Raw genomic sequence first — 17,312 nt, 5'->3', positions numbered from 1 at the left:
AGATAGAGAGTTAGAAACATCGATGAGAGAGAAACATCGATCAGCTGCCTCCTGCACATCTCCTACTGGGGATATGCCCGCAACCCAGGTACATGCCCTTGACTGGAATCGAACCCGGGACCCTTTAGTCTGCAGGCCGATGCTCTATCTACTGAGCCAAACCAGTTCGGCGAGTTTTTTTTTTTTTAATATGTTATTGATTTTTTACAGAGAGGAAGGGAGAGAGATAGAGAGTTAGAAACATCGATGAGAGAGAAACATCGATCAGCTGCCTCCTGCACATCTCCTACTGGGGATGTGCCCGCAACCCAGGTACATGCCCTTGACTGGAATCGAACCCGGGACCCTTTAGTCTGCAGGCCGATGCTCTATCCACTGAGCCAAACCAGTTCGGCGAGTTTTTTTTTTTTAATATGTTATTGATTTTTTACAGAGAGGAAGGGAGAGAGATAGAGAGTTAGAAATATCGATGAGAGAGAAACATCGATCAGCTGCCTCCTGCACATCTCCTACTGAGTATGTGCCTGCAACCAAGGTACATGCCCTTGACCGGAATCGAACCCGGGACCTTTCAGTCCACAGGCCAACGCTCTATCCACTGAGCCAAACCGGTTTCGGCTCTTCATGGATCTTTTTTTTAACATTTGAAGACCTTTATTTTGTATTTGTCATCAAAGCCTTTTTAGTGGCATATTTTTTTCTTTATTGATTAAGGTATTACATATGTGTACTTATTCCCCCCTTACCTCCCCCCCATGCCCTCACCCCCCTGGTGTCTGTGTCCTTTGGTCATGCTCATATGCATGCATACAAGTCCTTTGGCTGATCTCTCCCTCTTGCCCCCACCCTCCCCTACCTTCCCTCTAAAATTTTAAAAGCAGTTATGGTGGATAGTCAATCTTTACCTTAACTGAGCCTACTGTCTTTTTGCATGTACGATAACATATTGAAATGTCTGGGTAACTTGTAACTTCCCTTTTTCCAGACCCCTCAGGGCACAAGCGGATGTCCTGGGCGCCAGGATGGGTTCCATAAATTCCTTCATTGTTATTGTTATCATATTAGTTGTTGACTATTAACTATCCTGTACCCACCTAAGAAGTATGTGTCTATCATTTTACTTTTTATCCAATCCCAGAGGTTTCCCCACCTCCATTATCAGGCTACAGGTCTCCCTAATCTATCACCAATGGATTTCATGTAACCCTCTTAAGTCTCCTCTTTTGGTTGTAATGTCTGAAACAAGGTGAAAAACTGCCAGTCTCCAGGGCATTCTCCCAACATATTGAGATTCCGCTTCCTGACAACTATATGGCTGAAATAAACTCACAAAAATTCTTTATAGGTTTGAATGTCTTTTACGTTAACAATATCTAAACACTGAAAGATAATTTCACATGATCTCTGCATTACTGACATGTAACCTTCAATGACTATATGGGTAAAATAAATGCTTGCCACCTGCTCCTTGAACTGCCTCTCCCTCGCTCAGCAACTGTCCTAGGAACGTCACCGCTTCAGAACTCGCAGAAATTCCCCACTGGAGGTGCCGTCTTTAACGATTCCAAACGATGTACCCGGGGTGTGTGGCCCCCAAGCTGGTACATCGACAGCGACGTCCACCTTCATCTTCACGCCAGGGACCCCGACCGAGCCGGACCGGCTGAGCGGCTCCGCAATTCACTCCCCGCAGCGCGCAGGCCCCCAGCGCGCAGGCGCGACTCCAGGCTCAGTCCCCGCCCCGGGCCGGCCTCCGGGGCTCCCCGATAAGAAGCAGCCCTCCGGCAGGCGGCTCCACGGTCGCGGGATCCGAGAGACCGAGGAGAGGCACTGCGCCTGGGCTACAGCCGGGTCTGCCACCTCCGGTCCCGCGAGAGACCCCGCGCGAGGTGGGCGTGGCGCCATCGCGCGACGTGACGTCAGGCCTTGGCCGCGCGCGATTGGCCTGCAGACATGTGGAGCGCTCTGGCGCGGGCGCGGGCGCCGGCGATTGGGCTGACGGCGTCGGGGGCCTGGACCGCGGGGAGGCGCGCGCTGTGGAGCGGCGGCCCGCGGAGCCTGCACCGCGGGGAGGCGCGCGCGGCGGAGCGGCAGCCCACCGACCGTCGGCACCTCAGGTTCAGTGCGCCCCCGAGGGGAGAAAAGGGGCTCCAGGGGGAGCGATGTGGGGTCGGGGGTCCCTGAGGGCTGGTGACGAGGGGCTCCCAGGTATCCCGAGGCCAGAGGAGGGGGACTGGCCCCCGAAGGAAGAGTTGGGAAGTTCACCCTGGTGGACGGGGGACAGGTCCCCGAGGGGTAAGCCGAGGGGTGGGGGTTCCCGAGGGGAGACACTGAGGGCTCCCGGGGGTCCTGAGGGAGAGAGACGGAGGTCCGCGAGGGGGGCACCGGGGGCCGGTCCCCAAGAGTCCCGGAGGCTCGGCGCCGCCCTCAGTGAGGGACCGCCTTCAGCCTGAGAACCAAACCGGCCCCTTGCCTGGTGGGTCCTGGGAGCCAGGAATGCTTTAGTAGTTGGCGGGGGCGGGGGGTGGAGGGGGTCGGGATATTTTGCATTTGTGAAGATGGAGTGAAATTCCTGTTCCACTGCCTCGGTGAAGTTTCCCAGGCGCAGTTGGCGCGCTGCCAGGGCGGACAGGCGGGGTGCCCCTCACCGCGGGGGCGCTGCTCGCTCTCTGCCTGGGAGAGCGGACACAGCGGCCACTATCTCATTCGGGTCCCCGGCGGAGAACATTGGTTAGGTCCTCCTGGGATGTTGGTTAAAAGGCCCCTGAGTGTTGGGCACATAGAGTGGACGTTGAAAAGCGGTTTTAACAGGTGGGTATGTGGCCTCGGAGGGAACACGGTTGCCACCTGAGCCACTTCTGTGTACGTGACGTGTACTGTGGGTTATCACAGACAACGCGGACGGGGTGAGCGGCAGGGTGAGGGTGAGGCTGGGGCTAGGTCAGGGGCGGACAGGCTCCTGGGGAGGAAGGTGTGCAGAGGCAGAGGGGCACCGCAGGCGTCTGGAGTGCAGAGGGTGGCTGGACAGACATCAGTGCAGACAGACATTCAGTCTGCACACATCTCTCCAGCTGATGGCCAGGAGGAGGCTACATGCTGGAGGCAAGAAGGGGGGGGGGGTGGCGGGACACGGGACGCGGGGAGCAGCAGGCACAGTTCCCACCCTCGGAAATGGCTTATGTGGTCATTGGGCTCGTGGATTCAGAATTGACGTGTCACTGTGTTCATGGGACAGTTCCAGACCTGTGATGCCTTGGCCTTGCTTTCTCCTCCCTCCTAGGATTCTAGGACAGGTCAGGCACGCTGTCACGATGCCTGAAATCAACACCGACCATCTCGATGAGCAGCAGGTTCAGCTCCTGGCAGAGATGTGCATTCTTATTGATGAGAATGACAACAAAATTGGGGCTGAGACCAAAAAGAATTGTCACCTGAATGAAAACATTGAGAAAGGTACTGTGTTGAAATTCTGTGTGAGAAAGTGACACGCCTGGGCATTGCAGGGCAGCTGAGGAAAGTATGTGGGTAAAGGTGTGACCCTCAGTCACATCAGAGTTTATCTCTGCTTCCAGGTAGGCCAGTGGTGTAATTATACAACCTGTCTTGCTGCTTTCCCTGCTTAACAGCTATTCCACTTCATGTCTTTTATACATATACTAGAGGCCTGGTGCAAGAAATTCATGCACTGGGGCGGGGGGGGGGGGGGCGGGCGGGGCGGGGCGCGGGATGGGTCCCTCAGCCCAGCCTGCACCCTCTCCCATCTGGGACCCCTCGGGGGATAACTGGCAGTTGGACATCCCTCTCACAATCCTGGACCACTGGCTCCAAATCACTCACCTCCCTGGTTGCCCCCAACTGCACACCACTACCCCCCTGCCGGCCTGGTCACCCCACACAGCCTGCCTGTTCAGTCGTTTGGTCGTCCCTCACTAACTCCCCTGCCGGCCTGGTCGTAGTCAGCCATCTTGTGAGGGTGTGAGGTTAATTTGCATATTACCTCTATGATATAGGAGGACTTGAGACCCAGTGCACAAAATTTGTGCATGGGTGGGGTCCCTAGGCCTGGCCGGTGATCAGGGCTTATGGGGGCATCTCACCCAGTCCCGATTGGGGCCTACCGGATGGGGGAGGGACTGCAGGAGGTTTGCCAGCCAGGGGGGCGGAGAGACCGGAGGAGATTGGCTGGCTGTGGGAACACACTTACCACCAGGGGGCAACTCCTGCATTGAGCGTCTGCCTCCTGGTGGTCAGTGCACATCATAGTGACTGGTTGACTGGTCATTCCAGTCATTCAGTCGTAATGGTCGCTTCGGCTTTTATATGTATACATATATATATATATTTTTTTTAATTCAGAAACGAAAGGAGGGGGAAAGAGAGATAGAAACATCATTGATCAACTGCCTCCTGCATGCCCCCTACTGGGGATTGAGCCCACAACCCTGGGTATATGCCCTGGCCAGGAATCAAACCTTGACCTTTTAGTTCATAGGTTGATGCTCAACCACTGATCCACACTGGCCAGGCAACTTCATGTCTTTTACTCAGCTTCTTCAGGATTGATTTGGTTTTTAAAAAAGAAGAAACATAGTAATCCTAGCAAAATAGCACTTGTCAAGCCTATAATGCTTTTTTCCTAGTGAATGGAGAAAGAGACAAGTATCGTAAATGAAAGCACATACCTTCCCAGCTTTCTCAGGAGAAGCCTCACTAAGCCTAATGTCCCTGGATGGGAGATTGGCTGGTAGCAGACTGGCTGACGTATCTCCATTTCTGTCACTTGGAGGCCAACTTCTTGCTGGTATGCCGGAGTTCTTTTCCATTGTAGCCATCTGGAGACTCACTAAATAGAAGACAGTGGAAAAAAGCAGAACTGCCAGCAAGTTACTAATATCCTGAATTCCAAGTAGAGAATCAGAAACGTAACTGGTTTTTTAAAACTATATTAACAGTATTGTTTTTGCTTTCAGGATTATTGCATCGAGCTTTTAGTGTCTTCTTATTCAACACTGACAATAAGCTCCTGCTACAGCAGAGATCAGATGCTAAAATTACCTTTCCAGGTTAGTGTGCCCAATCGATGTACAGTATTTTGTTGGGAATATAATTTGACTTTGTCATTTGGAACTTTCTGGTTAGCCATTGTCAAAAAGGGAAATCCTGTGAATGACATAATTTCATATTCTACATAAAAGAAGCTTATACAATGAGTGTAGCCTAATAAAATAGCAGTAAAGGATAAAAACTGCTAGCTGTATGTGTGTGTGTTTTTAAATCTGTATCTTCTTACATTTTGATCTTTTTTATTAAAAAGGTATTAATAAAGAACTTACCTATACATGTCTGTTTCACGAAATGATGACTGATAGTCCATTATAACTGATTTAGAAATCAATTTTCAAGAATCATTTGATTAATTTTTCTATTAGTTTTAAAACGTTGGGTTGTTTTGAACTTTTAGACCTACTTTGAGCAAAAGTTAATCTACAGCTATATTAACATGTTCCAGGTTGTTTTACCAATACTTGTTGTAGTCATCCTTTAAGTAACCCAGGAGAGCTTGAAGAGAATGATGCAATTGGAGTTAGGCGAGCAGCACAGAGGCGTTTAAAGGCTGAATTGGGAATTCCCATGGAACAGGTAACTAAATTGATTGCATAACCAACCCCTACAAGGTGAAATCTAAACATACATTAAAACATTTTTCATTAAAATTTGAAAACCAAGTGTAGGTTTCTGCTTTGTAACCTCTTTATAGTTATTGGCCCTCCAGAAAACCTTGAATAAAGAATATTGAAATTTTCATTTCTTAAAAAATCTTTATTGTTCAGATTATTGGTTGTTCCCTTTTTTCCCCCCATAGTTCCCCTCCATCCGGTTCCCACCCCACCCCCTGCCCTTACCCCCCCCCCCACCTTCCCCCCACCCCCACAGTCCTCGTCCATAGGTGTATGATTTTTGGCCAGACTCTTCCCGCACCCCCCACACTCCCTTCCTCCCGAGAATTGTCAGTCCACTCCCTTTGTATGCCCCTGATTCGATTCTATTTACCAGTTTATTCTGTTCGTCAGATTTTTTATTCACTTGATTTTTAGATTCATTTGTTGATAGATACGTGTTTGTTGTCACTTTGTTGTTCATAATTTTTATCTTTACCTTTTTCTTCTTCCTCTTCTTAAAGAATACTCTTCAGCATTTCATATAATACTGGTTTGGCGGTGATGAACTCCTTTAGCTTTTTTTTTTTATCTGTGAAGCTCTTTATCTGACCTTCAATTCTAAATGATAGCTTCGCTGGGTAGAGTAATCTTGGTTGTAGGTTCTTGCTATTCATCACTTTGAATATTTCTTGCCACTCTCTTCTCGCCTGTATAGTTTCTGTTGAGAAATCAGCTGACAGTAGTATGGGGACTCCCTTGTAGGTAACTAACTATTTTTCTCTTGCTGCTTTTAATATTCTCAATTTTTCTTTTGCCCTTGGCATTTTAATTATGATGTGTCTTTGTGTGATCCTCTTTGGATTCCTTTTGTTTGGGGTTCTTTGTGCTTCCTGGACTTGTAAGTCTATTTCTTTCACCAGGTAGGGGAAGTTTTCTGTCATTAGTTCTTCAAATAGGTTTTCAATATCTTTATCTCTTCTTCTGGCACCTGTATAATTCGGATGTTGGTATGCTTGAAGTTGTCCCAGAGGCTCTTTACACTATCTTCATATTTTTGTATTGTTTTTTCCGTTTGCTTTTCCGGTTGGGTGTTTTTTGCTTCTTTGTATTTCATATCTTTGACTTGATTCTTGGGATCCTCTAGTCTGCTGTTGGGTCTCTGTATATTATTCTTTTTTAAAAAATATATCTTTATTGATTTCAGAGAGGAAGGGAGAGGGAAAGAGGGATAGAAACATCAATGATGAGAGAGAATGATTGATTGGCTGCCTCCTGCACGTCCCCTACTGGGGATTAAGCCCACAACCTAGGCATGTGCCCTTGACCAGAATCAAACCTGGGACCCTTCAGTCCACAGGCTGACGCTCTATCCACGGAGCCAAACCAGCTAGGGCTGTATATTCTTTATTTTAGTCAGTGTATGTTTAATTTCTAATTGGTCCTTTTTCATATCGTTGAGCGTCTCACTATATTTTTCGGAGGTTTCTAGAAGATTCTTGAGTAGCCTTATAACCGTGGTTTTGAACTCTATATTACCAGTAGTTTGCTTTCCTCCATTTCTTTCATTTGTGACCTGTTTCTTTGTCTCCGCATTTTGGCTGCTTCCCTGTGTTGATAGAGTGGCTTTCTGTGCTAGATGTCATATAGGGCCCAGTGGCTTAGCCTTCCTAATTACCTGAGGTGGACAGTCTTGGTTCACCCCTTTGTGGGCTGTGTGCACAGTCGTGTTATAGTTAACCCTTGATTGCTGTTGGTATTACTGATAGGAATTGACCTCCAGGTCAATTGGCTGTGAGGACCAGTTGTGTCTACAGTGGGAGAACTTCTGTGCTGGAGACACCCTTATGGGGCAGGACTTGCTTCAGTGGAGCTTTGGCACTCACTGAGTCTGCCCCCTGAGTGTGTCTCTTATGGATCTGAGGAGTTGTAATCTGGATGGTCTCACATTGACCACTGGGTACACTGGCTCTTGGATCTCCAAGGAGGTGCAAAGTCGGCCAAGGCCTGAGGCCACCTAGCAGGAGCTACAGAGAGATCTGAAGATTCCTCCTCTTTGTTTGGGGTTTGGAGGTGAGGCACAGCTGGGAAGTAATGCAGGCTGCTGACTAGCCTTAGGCCTTTTGGAAGCTCTGGGTTTCTCTGACCCAGCTGCAGTTTGAGAGGTTTTTAGGTGGAGAAAGGCCAGGCCATTAGTATGCAAAAGCCTCTGCTCACAGCTTGGGTGGAGTTGTAAATTGGGTGGGGCAGGGTCTCAGGGAATCACCAGAGTGGAGCAAACAGCAGTGGTTTCCGTAGGCCCTCCCCCGATAGGTCCCTGGGTCTCTGTGTCCCGTGGCCCCGTGCAGGAACAGTGAATGCTGTAAGCACCTCTGCGAGAAAGCCGCCCTCACATTCCCGCCCAATGCCAGACAGTCCAGTTTCTCTCGGTTTGAGTCTGGGTCCCCAGATTCTCACCTGGAACTGGAGTTCAGAGCAGTCGGGAGCTTGTATCTCCCTCCCAATTGAAAAAGACAACAGTGTACCCAACTGCCAGCCTGTTTCGTGCGCTCCTCCATACCTCCACACTTCCACACCTCTGCACCTCCTATCAGACTCAATACGCTTTTCTCTTTCCTTCCAGTTGTAGAATTTCCACTCAGCCAGCCTTCCCGTGGTTCTGGATGATATTCGTTTTGTTTTTTAGTTGTAGTTTTAATGTGGTTGTATGCGGCAGCAAGTTCAGGTGTTTACCTATGCCGCCATCTTGGTTGTCTCCGAAATTTTCATTTCTTTTTTTTTTTTAAATATATTTTATTAATTTTTTTTTTTAATTTTTTTTTTACAGAGAGGAAGGGAGAGAGATAGAGAGTTAGAAACATCGATGAGAGAGAAACATCAATAAGCTGTACATGCCCTTGACCGGAATCGAACCCGGGACCCTTCAGTCCACAGGCCGACGCTCTATCCACTGAGCCAAACCGGTTTTGGCGCGAAATTTTCATTTCTTAATATTACTTATCAGAATTTACCTCAGTATTGAAACAGATTGATCTGTTAACCAGTACAAAGTTGACTATTTTTATAATTGGTCATATCAAAGATGAATTATTTTCTTCTTTTTTTTTTTTTTAAATATATTTTATTGATTTTTCACAGAGAAGAAGGGAGAGAGAGAGAGAGTCAGAAACATCGATGAGAGAGAAACATCGATCAGCTGCCTCCTGCACATCTCCCACTGGGGATGTGCCCGCAACCCAGGTACATGCCCTTGACCGGAATCGAACCTGGGACCCTTCAGTCTGCAGGCAGAAGCTCTATCCACTGAGCCAAACCGGTTTCGGCGATGAATTATTTTCTTGTGGAAATCCTTAAGATTATGAACCACAGGTCTGGGTGAATTAAAATCACCCCCCTCCTCCCAAATTGTCCCCTTTAAGTAAGACAAAATATCTGAATAAACAAAGTATCTCTCATCTAGTTAAATAGCAAGTATTTTTTTCTCCCAAAAAGTAATATTAAGATGTAAAGGGAGACTGATACAATTCCAATTTGAGTGACTGCTTTTTTCTTTCTTTATTGATTAAGGTATTACATGTGTCCTTATCCCCCCATTCCCTCCCCCTCCGCCCCCTCCTCCCCCCAGTGGCTGCTTTTAAAAAAATATATAATTCTGCCCAGCTGGCATGGCTCAGTGGTTGAGTGTGGATCTATGAAGCAGAAGGTCAGAGTTCGATTTCCCATCAGGGCACATGCCCAGATTTCAGGCTCAATCCCTGGTGTGTGGTGTGCAGGAGGCAGCCGATCAATGATTCTCTGTCATTGATATCTCTCTCTCCCTTCTGCTCCAAAATCAATAAAAATATATTTAAAAAACAATAATAAAATAAAAATTAAAAAATACAATTCTTTCAATAAATAAAATTATTTTTGGTCCTATGGAAAAAATTTCAGTACTTTAAACTATATAGTAATATTTCCATATATCATCAATAGAAAATTAAATTTTTAAAGTCATAATTAAAACTCTACTTCTTTTGTTCAGGATAGTACTGAAATGTGGTCAGTTAATTTAGATTATTTGTTTGTTTTTTATATTCTTATTACTGCTTCATTTTCATCCTAGGTTCCTCCAGAAGAAATTAATTATCTGACTAGAATTCACTACAAGGCTCAGTCTGATGGTATCTGGGGAGAACATGAAATTGATTACATTTTGTTTGTGAGAAAGAACGTGACTTTGGATCCAGACCCCAATGAGATTAAAAGCTATTGCTATGTGTCAAAGGAAGAAGTGGAAGAAATGCTGAAAAAGGCAGCCAGCGGTGAAATTAAGATAACTCCATGGTTTCAATGTATTGCAGAAACTTTTCTCTTTACATGGTGGGATAACTTAAATAATTTGAAACAGTTTGCTGATCATGACAAAATACACAGAATGTGAATGTGGAGATGAATGATTAGTAAAACATGAAAAATGTCTCTACTTAGTAAACTTAAAATGATTTTTTAAAAATTGGGATCCCCAATAGAATTCTCATTGGATACACTGGTACTTTACAGCCCGAATTTGTGTGGAAAAAATGCTGACAATTCTGACTTGTATCACACACCCCCACATATATGCACTCCTATTTGTAAAGGACACTTATGAAAGATTATTTTTAAAAAGCAAATCAACTAAACTTAACCTGTCTAAACAGTCCTGACAAATTTGAACAAATAAGTGAAGCTCTTTATTTGTGATGTGTTGAGACATTTTCAGAACCCGCAGAGCACTTGATTTGCCAGGTGCTTTACATATCATTAAAGTTTTACCATAGTCCAGAAAAACGTGCAACAGAAACTCTGCTTAGCTGCTTCAGAACAGCTCAAATTAACTTTCCAAGTTAAGATATTAAATTAGGGGAGCAGGTCGAAGGTACCTAAATGGTGTATGTCCTGATTTCTATCAGTCTGTGTTCTCAGAATTACAGGGGGCAGACTATTTGTAAAAAGGAAATTGGGTCATACTCTACCACAGGGGTTCTTACCGCTGGTTCTGTTGACATTTGGGCTGGGTAGCTCTTGGTTGTGGGGGTTCATCCTGTGCACTGAAGGACATTTAGCGGCATCGTTGGGTTCTATCCACTATTTGCCATTGGTACCCACCCCCCCATCACAGTCACAGTTATTACTGATGCCAAATGTGTGCTGGATGGCAAAGGTGCTTCTGTTGAGAACCACTGCTCTACAAAGTCATGCCATATTGGGGGGAGCAGAGGGAATTAAACAGAAAGGTTAATATTCGTGTTAAATGGAATTGGGGTCTGGAGTATGTGTATATTAATATTTAAACTGTACCTTAATTGATGCACTTTTTAAAACTCTTGCATAGATTTCTGTTTGAAATCTCAAGACAGCTTATAATCTTTGAATGCTGTGTAATAATAAAAAAATTGTTTCTTACAAGCTAAATATTTTATAAATTTAATGGAAGAATCCATTTCTTGTTAACTCTGAGCAGTTAATTCATAATTTCAGGGAAGATATGTCACAAGTATTAATTTTACTGAAAAGTAAAAACAATAAAAAAATAACATTTTAATACGGTTGTCTTTTTTGTTAAAATTTTAATACAGTAATAGGTTAACCTGCCTATGGTAGCATAAACATAAATGCCATATAGCTTCAAAGTACATTCAGCCGAACCGGTTTGGCTCAGTGGATGGAGCGTCGGCTTGTGGACTGAAGGGTCCCAGGTTCGATTCCGGTCAGGGGCATGTGCCTTGGTTGCAGGCACATCCCCAGTGGGGGGCGTGCAGGAGGCAGCTGATCGATGTTTCTCATCGATGTTTCTAACTCTCTAGCCCTCTCCCCTCTTCTCTGTAAAAAAAATCAATAAAATATATATAAAAATGAAAACAAAAAACAAAGTACATTCAAACATTTCTAGTTCTTAAGTTTTCTTTCCTAGGAAGTTTCAGGCTGAAAGCCACGCGTAACTAGTTACTCAGCTACAGTGGCTAAAGGCCGCCATACTGGACAATGGGGCTTTAGACCAGCACTTGGCACTTCGTAATATATTTTATTGATTTTTTTACAGAGAGGAAGGGAGAGGGATATAGAGTTAGAAACATTGATGAGAGAGAAACATCGATCAGCTGCCTCCTGCACCCCCCCCACTGGGGATGTGCCCGCAGCCAAGGTACATGCCTTTGACCAGACTCGAACCTGGGACAGCTCAGTCTGCAGGCCAACATTCTATCCACTGAGCCAAACCGGTCAGGGCCAGCACTTGGCACTTTGTAAGTGCTCAGCAAGTGTCACATATTCCACTGATACTAGAATGCCCCTCCTTTGTGCCTCTCTCCCACTCCCCATTTATTTTTTTAAAAAATATATTTTATTGATTTTTCACAGAGAGGAAGGGAGAGAGACAGAGAGTTAGAAACATTGACGAGAGAGAAACATCGATCAGCTGCCTCCTGCACATCTCCTACTGGGGATGTGCTCGCAACCCAGGTACATGCCCTTGACCGGAATCGAACCTGGGACCCTCCAGTCCGCAGACCGACGCTCTATCCACTGAGCCAAACCGGTTTTGGCTGATTTTTTTTAAAAAATATATTTTATTGATTTTTTACAGAGAGGAAGGGAGAGAGATAGAGAGTCAGAAACATCGATGAGAGAGAAACATCGATTAGCTGCCTCCTGCACATCTCCTACTAGGGATGTGCCCGCAACCCAGGTACATGCCCTTGACTGGAATCGAACCTGGGACCTTTCAGTCCGCAGGCCAACACTCTATCCACTGAGCCAAACCGGTTTCGGCCCCATTGATTTTTTTTATACAAGAGTGGAAAGGATGAGGAGAGACTGAGAGATAAACATCGATGTGAGAGACACCTATTGGTTGCCTCCCCCACACACCCCAATCAGGGTTGGGGATCAAGCCTTCAACTGAGGTATGTGCCCTTGACCAGAACCAAACCCTGGACCCTTTAGTCCGAGGGCTAATGCTCCAATCACAGCCAATCCAGCTATGTAGAATGCCCCTTCTTTGACCTGATGAATTTACAACTCATTCATCCAAGTGAGACTAAAAATTCCTGAAAGGGCCTGAAGGAGCCTATTTAAGCCACTCTGTATTTGTCTTTCTCCATCAGTTTTAGGTTACACCTCTCATTCCAGACACAATCAGATGTTCAGGGCCATGTATATTTCCCATGGTCAAGTCCTGAAATCAGCTACTTTTTCAAGACAAAAGAATAGGAGTTTGTATACACATACACTAATTTTAGATTCATTGCAAAATTTACTCATCAGAGAGCCTCTGAAGTTGAGGATTTTTACCCAAAGACCCTCTTTCCCAAGCTTCCTTTCTTAAATTTTGAGATTAAATTTGTAATTATAAACATGAAAGATGGTAGTAAAAAAAAAAAACCATCAGTGGTATATAACATTCAAGATTGTTTTAAGGACTTTCCTACTACTTCAGTAAGGCCAACCTTAGTGATTAGGGCAGGTTCCACACCCAGAACATTGGCTTAGATTCAACTGTAATCTTTTTTGTAGGTTTTGTTTGTTTTAATGTGCACCCGAAGATATTTTTCCTTTCCTTTTTTTTTTTTTTTCTAGAGTGGAAGGGAGGGAGAGAGAAAAACATCAATAGGAGGGCCAATATTCTACCACTGAACCGAACCGGTTAGGGCTGTAATCTGTTTTTAAATGTTTATTTTAGAGAGAAACATCGATTGGCTGCCTTCCACATGCCACACCCTGGCAAGTTCCCCGACCAAATGGAATCAAACCAGTACCCTCTTTTGTAGGTCGATGATCAACCATAAGCAACACCAGCTGGCAGGGCTGTAATCTGTTTTTATTTTATTTTATTTTTTAAATATATTTTATTGATTTTTTACAGAGAGGAAGGGAGAGGGATAGAGAGTTAGAAACATCGATGAAAGAGAAACATCGATCAGCTGCCTCCTGTACACTCCCTATTGGGGATGTGCCCGAAACCAAGGTACATGCCCTTGACTGGAATCGAACCTGGGACCCTTGAGTCTGCAGGCTGACACTCTATCCACTGAGCCAAACCGGCTAGGGCTGTAATCTGTTTTTAAACTAAAGGACAGTGTTAATGTGCATGGGCTGCTTTTTTTTTAAATCCTCACCTGAAGATATTTTTTCATTGATTTTTAGAAAAAGTGGAAGAGAGTGGGAAAGAGAGAAATATCGATGTGAGAGAAACACATCGATTAGTTTTCTCTTGCACATGCCCTGACCAGGGCCTGGGCTGGGGAGGAGTCTGCAACCAAGGCACATGCCCTTGACCTTACAGTCGACAGGCTTCCATTCTATATCCACTGAGCTGAACTGGCTAGGGCTGGGCTGCTTTTCAAAAAAAATGTTATATATATATAAAAAAATAGTTATATCTAGGAGTAATTTCATTTAATCTGGTAAATGAATTGCCTCCCAGTACTAATGGAGAAATGTGAAGTCTGGAAAGAGGCTCATCTTAATTAATAGTAGAGTTTCATACGGATATACATAATTTCTAGAGTAACAAGTATAGAAACAGATTGTATTAATTTCAATCAGTAGAGGAACTAAGTAGGATAAAAATTACATTCCAAAAGCAGGCAAGACAGAGTATATATAAAGACAAATTACAAGTACAAAATAAGATAGTGCTTTTTAATTTGGGCATATAAATAATGAGAACTATACTCTCTTAGCAATTTTCAAATACGTAATACAGTATTTTTTAAATGAGATTTAATCTTTTATTTATGAATTTATTTACTAGAGCCCCAGTGCACAAAATTCGTGCACAGGTAGGGTCCCTAGGCCTGGCCAGTGATCAGGGCTGATCTGTGGGGCAACCAGTGGGGAGATAGGGGGTGCCCACTGGCAACCTTTTGGCTGGCCTGGTGCCATCTGCTCCCTGGTCCCATCCCCCACCTCTGCGGGGCAACCAGCAGTTTGATCAGGGCCCGCCCCCCCAATGGCACCCGCCTTGGCTAGCCTGGGGCCTGTGAGTTGGGGAAAGTTCCTGCGTTGTCTTCCCCCTGGTGGTCAGTGCGCACCATAGCGATCAGTCATTCTGCCGGTCCTTCAGCCATTCGGTTGATTTGCATATTAGGCTTTTATTATATAGGATTCTTTTTTAATCCTCACCCGATATAGTTTCCCATTGATTTTCAGATAGGGTAGAAGAGAGAGGGAAAGAGAAAGAGAAATAGCAATGTGAGAGAAACACATCGATTGGTTGTCTGCTACACGTGCCACGGGGAGCAGCTTGCAACTGAGGTACGTGCCTTTGATGGGAATCAAACCTGAGACCCTTAGGTCCACAGGCCGACATTCTATCCACTGAGCCAAACTGGCTAAGGCTGTAATACAGTATTTTTAAAATTGTTTTTAGAGAGAGGAAGGGAGAGAAACATCAATGTGTGAGAGAAACATTGATCGGATGCCTTCTGTACATGTCCCAACCAGGGATCGAACCCACAACCTGGGTATGTGCCCTGACCAGGAATTAAACTTCTAATGTACTGGGACAATGCTCCAACCAAGTGAGCCAAGTGAGCCACCTTGGCCAGGGCAATATAATATTTTTAACTACAGTCACTATCCTATCTAATAATAGACAAACATGGTAATTGACCATACCTTCACTACGCCTCCCATTGACTAATCAGCGAGATATGCAAATTAACCCAACCAAGATGGCGGCCAGCAGCCACACAGCTGAAGCGAGCAGGAGGCTTGCTTGCTCCAGGGATGGAGGAAGCCAAGGTTCCCCGCCTGCAGTGGCCGGACTCTGAGCTCCGAAAGCAACAAAGTTTCAATTATAGAAGGTAAATAAATCCCAGAATTAAAAAAAAAGAAAAAAAAAGAAAGGAGAGGCTGGGAGCTTCAGTCACCGGCCAGCCTGAAAATGGCCCTCAGTCCCTCACCCAGACTGGCCAAGCACCCCAGTGGGGACCCCCACCCTAAAGGGGGTGTGGCCAGCCTGAAAACAGCCATCAGCCCCTCCCCAGACTGGCCAGGCACCCCAGTGGGGACCCCCACCCTGAAGGGGGTGTGACCAGCTACAAACAGCCATCAGCCCCTCACCCAGGCTGGCCAGGCACCCCAGAGGGACCCCCACCTGATCCAGGACACCCTTCAGGGCAAACCAGTCGGCCCCCACGAGTGCACCAGGCCTCTATCCTATATAGTAAAAGGGTAATATGCAAACTGACCCTAACAGCAGAAAGACTGGGAATGACTGGTCACTATGACACACACTGACCACCAGGGGGCAGAAGCTCAATGCAGGAGCTGCCCTCTGGTGGTCAGTGTGCTCCCACATGGGGGAGCTCTGCTCACCCACAAGCCAGGCTGATGGCTGCCAGTACAGCGGTGGTGGTGGGAGCCTCTCCTGCCTCCTCAGCAGCGCTAAGGATGTCTGACTGCAGCTTAGGTCTGCTCCCCGCTGGCAAGTGGACATCCCCCAAGAGCAGCCAGGCTGCCAGAGGGATGTCTGATTGCCATCTTAGGCCCAATCCCCCAGGGAGCAGGCCTAAGCCAGAAGCAGGTGGTCATCCCCCAAGGGGTCCCAGACTGCGAGAGGGCACAGGCTGGGCTGAGGGACCCCCCACCCCGAGTGCACAAATTTTTGTGCACCAGGTCTCTAGTGCTATATATTACATTCCCATGACTTAGTTATCTTGCATGAGGAGTTTATTTATACCTTTTGACTTCTGTCACTCATCTCGCCCACACTCCAGCCCTCACCTCTGGCAACCACTAGTCTCTTCTCTGTAGCTGAGAAACACTGGCCAGGGCCATTTTTTAAATAAGTGTTGTTGTTATAGTTGAGTTGTAGGAATTCCTTTTATATTCTGGATATTAATCTCTTACAGATATTTGCAAAAATTTTCTCCATTCTGTAAGTTGTCTTTTCAGTCTATTTCCTTTGATGTAAAGAAACTTGTTTGACCTAGTCTCATTTATCTCTCTTTTTTTTTTTTTTTTTTTTTTTACTGTCTGTACTTTCCACCTCCAGTGTTTTTTTTTGGTACATGTTTTCTCTTTATTGACATTTCTATTATGTTCACACTGTTTTTCCCACATCTTCCTTTAGCTCTTTCAGCATCTTTTGCATGGTATTTGCAGAAAAACAGACACAAAGGCCAATGGAAAAGAACTGAGAGCCCAGAAATAAACACATGTATATGGGCAAATAATTTTTGACAAAGGGGCCCAAAACATACAATAGAGAAAAGAAAGCCTCTTCAATTAATGGTGCCGGGAAAATTGGAAAGCCACATGCAAAAGCATGAAACTGGGTTTTAGTTTGTTCCCTTGTACAAAAATTAACTCAGTGCTGGCTTCGGCAGCACATATACTAAAATTGGAACGATACAGAGAAGATTAGCATGGCCCTACGCAAGGATGACACGCAAATTCGTGAAGTGTTCCACATTTAAAAAAAAAAAATTAACTCAAAACAGATCAAAGACCTAAATATAAGAATTGAGACAAAATCACATAGAAGAAAACACTGGATCTTGGCCTTAGAGAAGATTTTATGAGTTTTATCTCAAAGGCAAGGGAAGTAAAGGCAAAAATAAATAAACGTGACTACCTCAAAGCTTATGGACAGCAGAAGAAACCACTAACAAAACAAAAAGGCAA

At 45.3% G+C, this 17,312-nt stretch overlaps 1 protein-coding gene and 1 non-coding gene across 2 annotated transcripts; both read left to right on the top strand.

The window, feature by feature from the left end:
- Nucleotides 1–1,796: 1,796 nt before the first annotated feature.
- Nucleotides 1,797–11,223, top strand: LOC132215201 (isopentenyl-diphosphate Delta-isomerase 1). The gene is made up of 5 exons (XM_059662967.1): nucleotides 1,797–2,117; nucleotides 3,281–3,453; nucleotides 4,971–5,063; nucleotides 5,510–5,640; nucleotides 9,763–11,223. Exons 1-5 carry the CDS (start codon nucleotides 1,954–1,956, stop codon nucleotides 10,078–10,080), a joined length of 879 nt encoding a protein of 292 aa, XP_059518950.1. The 5' UTR covers nucleotides 1,797–1,953; the 3' UTR covers nucleotides 10,081–11,223.
- Nucleotides 11,224–16,998: 5,775 nt separating this feature from the next.
- LOC132223753 (U6 spliceosomal RNA) lies at nucleotides 16,999–17,104 on the top strand. Its single transcript, XR_009450515.1, has one exon. It is a non-coding gene; the product is annotated as a U6 spliceosomal RNA (small nuclear RNA).
- Nucleotides 17,105–17,312: the final 208 nt, after the last annotated feature.

The sequence above is a fragment of the Myotis daubentonii genome, chromosome 1 (assembly GCF_963259705.1).
Source record: "Myotis daubentonii chromosome 1, mMyoDau2.1, whole genome shotgun sequence".
Taxonomy (NCBI): Eukaryota; Metazoa; Chordata; class Mammalia; order Chiroptera; family Vespertilionidae; genus Myotis; species Myotis daubentonii.
This window is presented reverse-complemented; position numbering and strand designations above follow the sequence as displayed.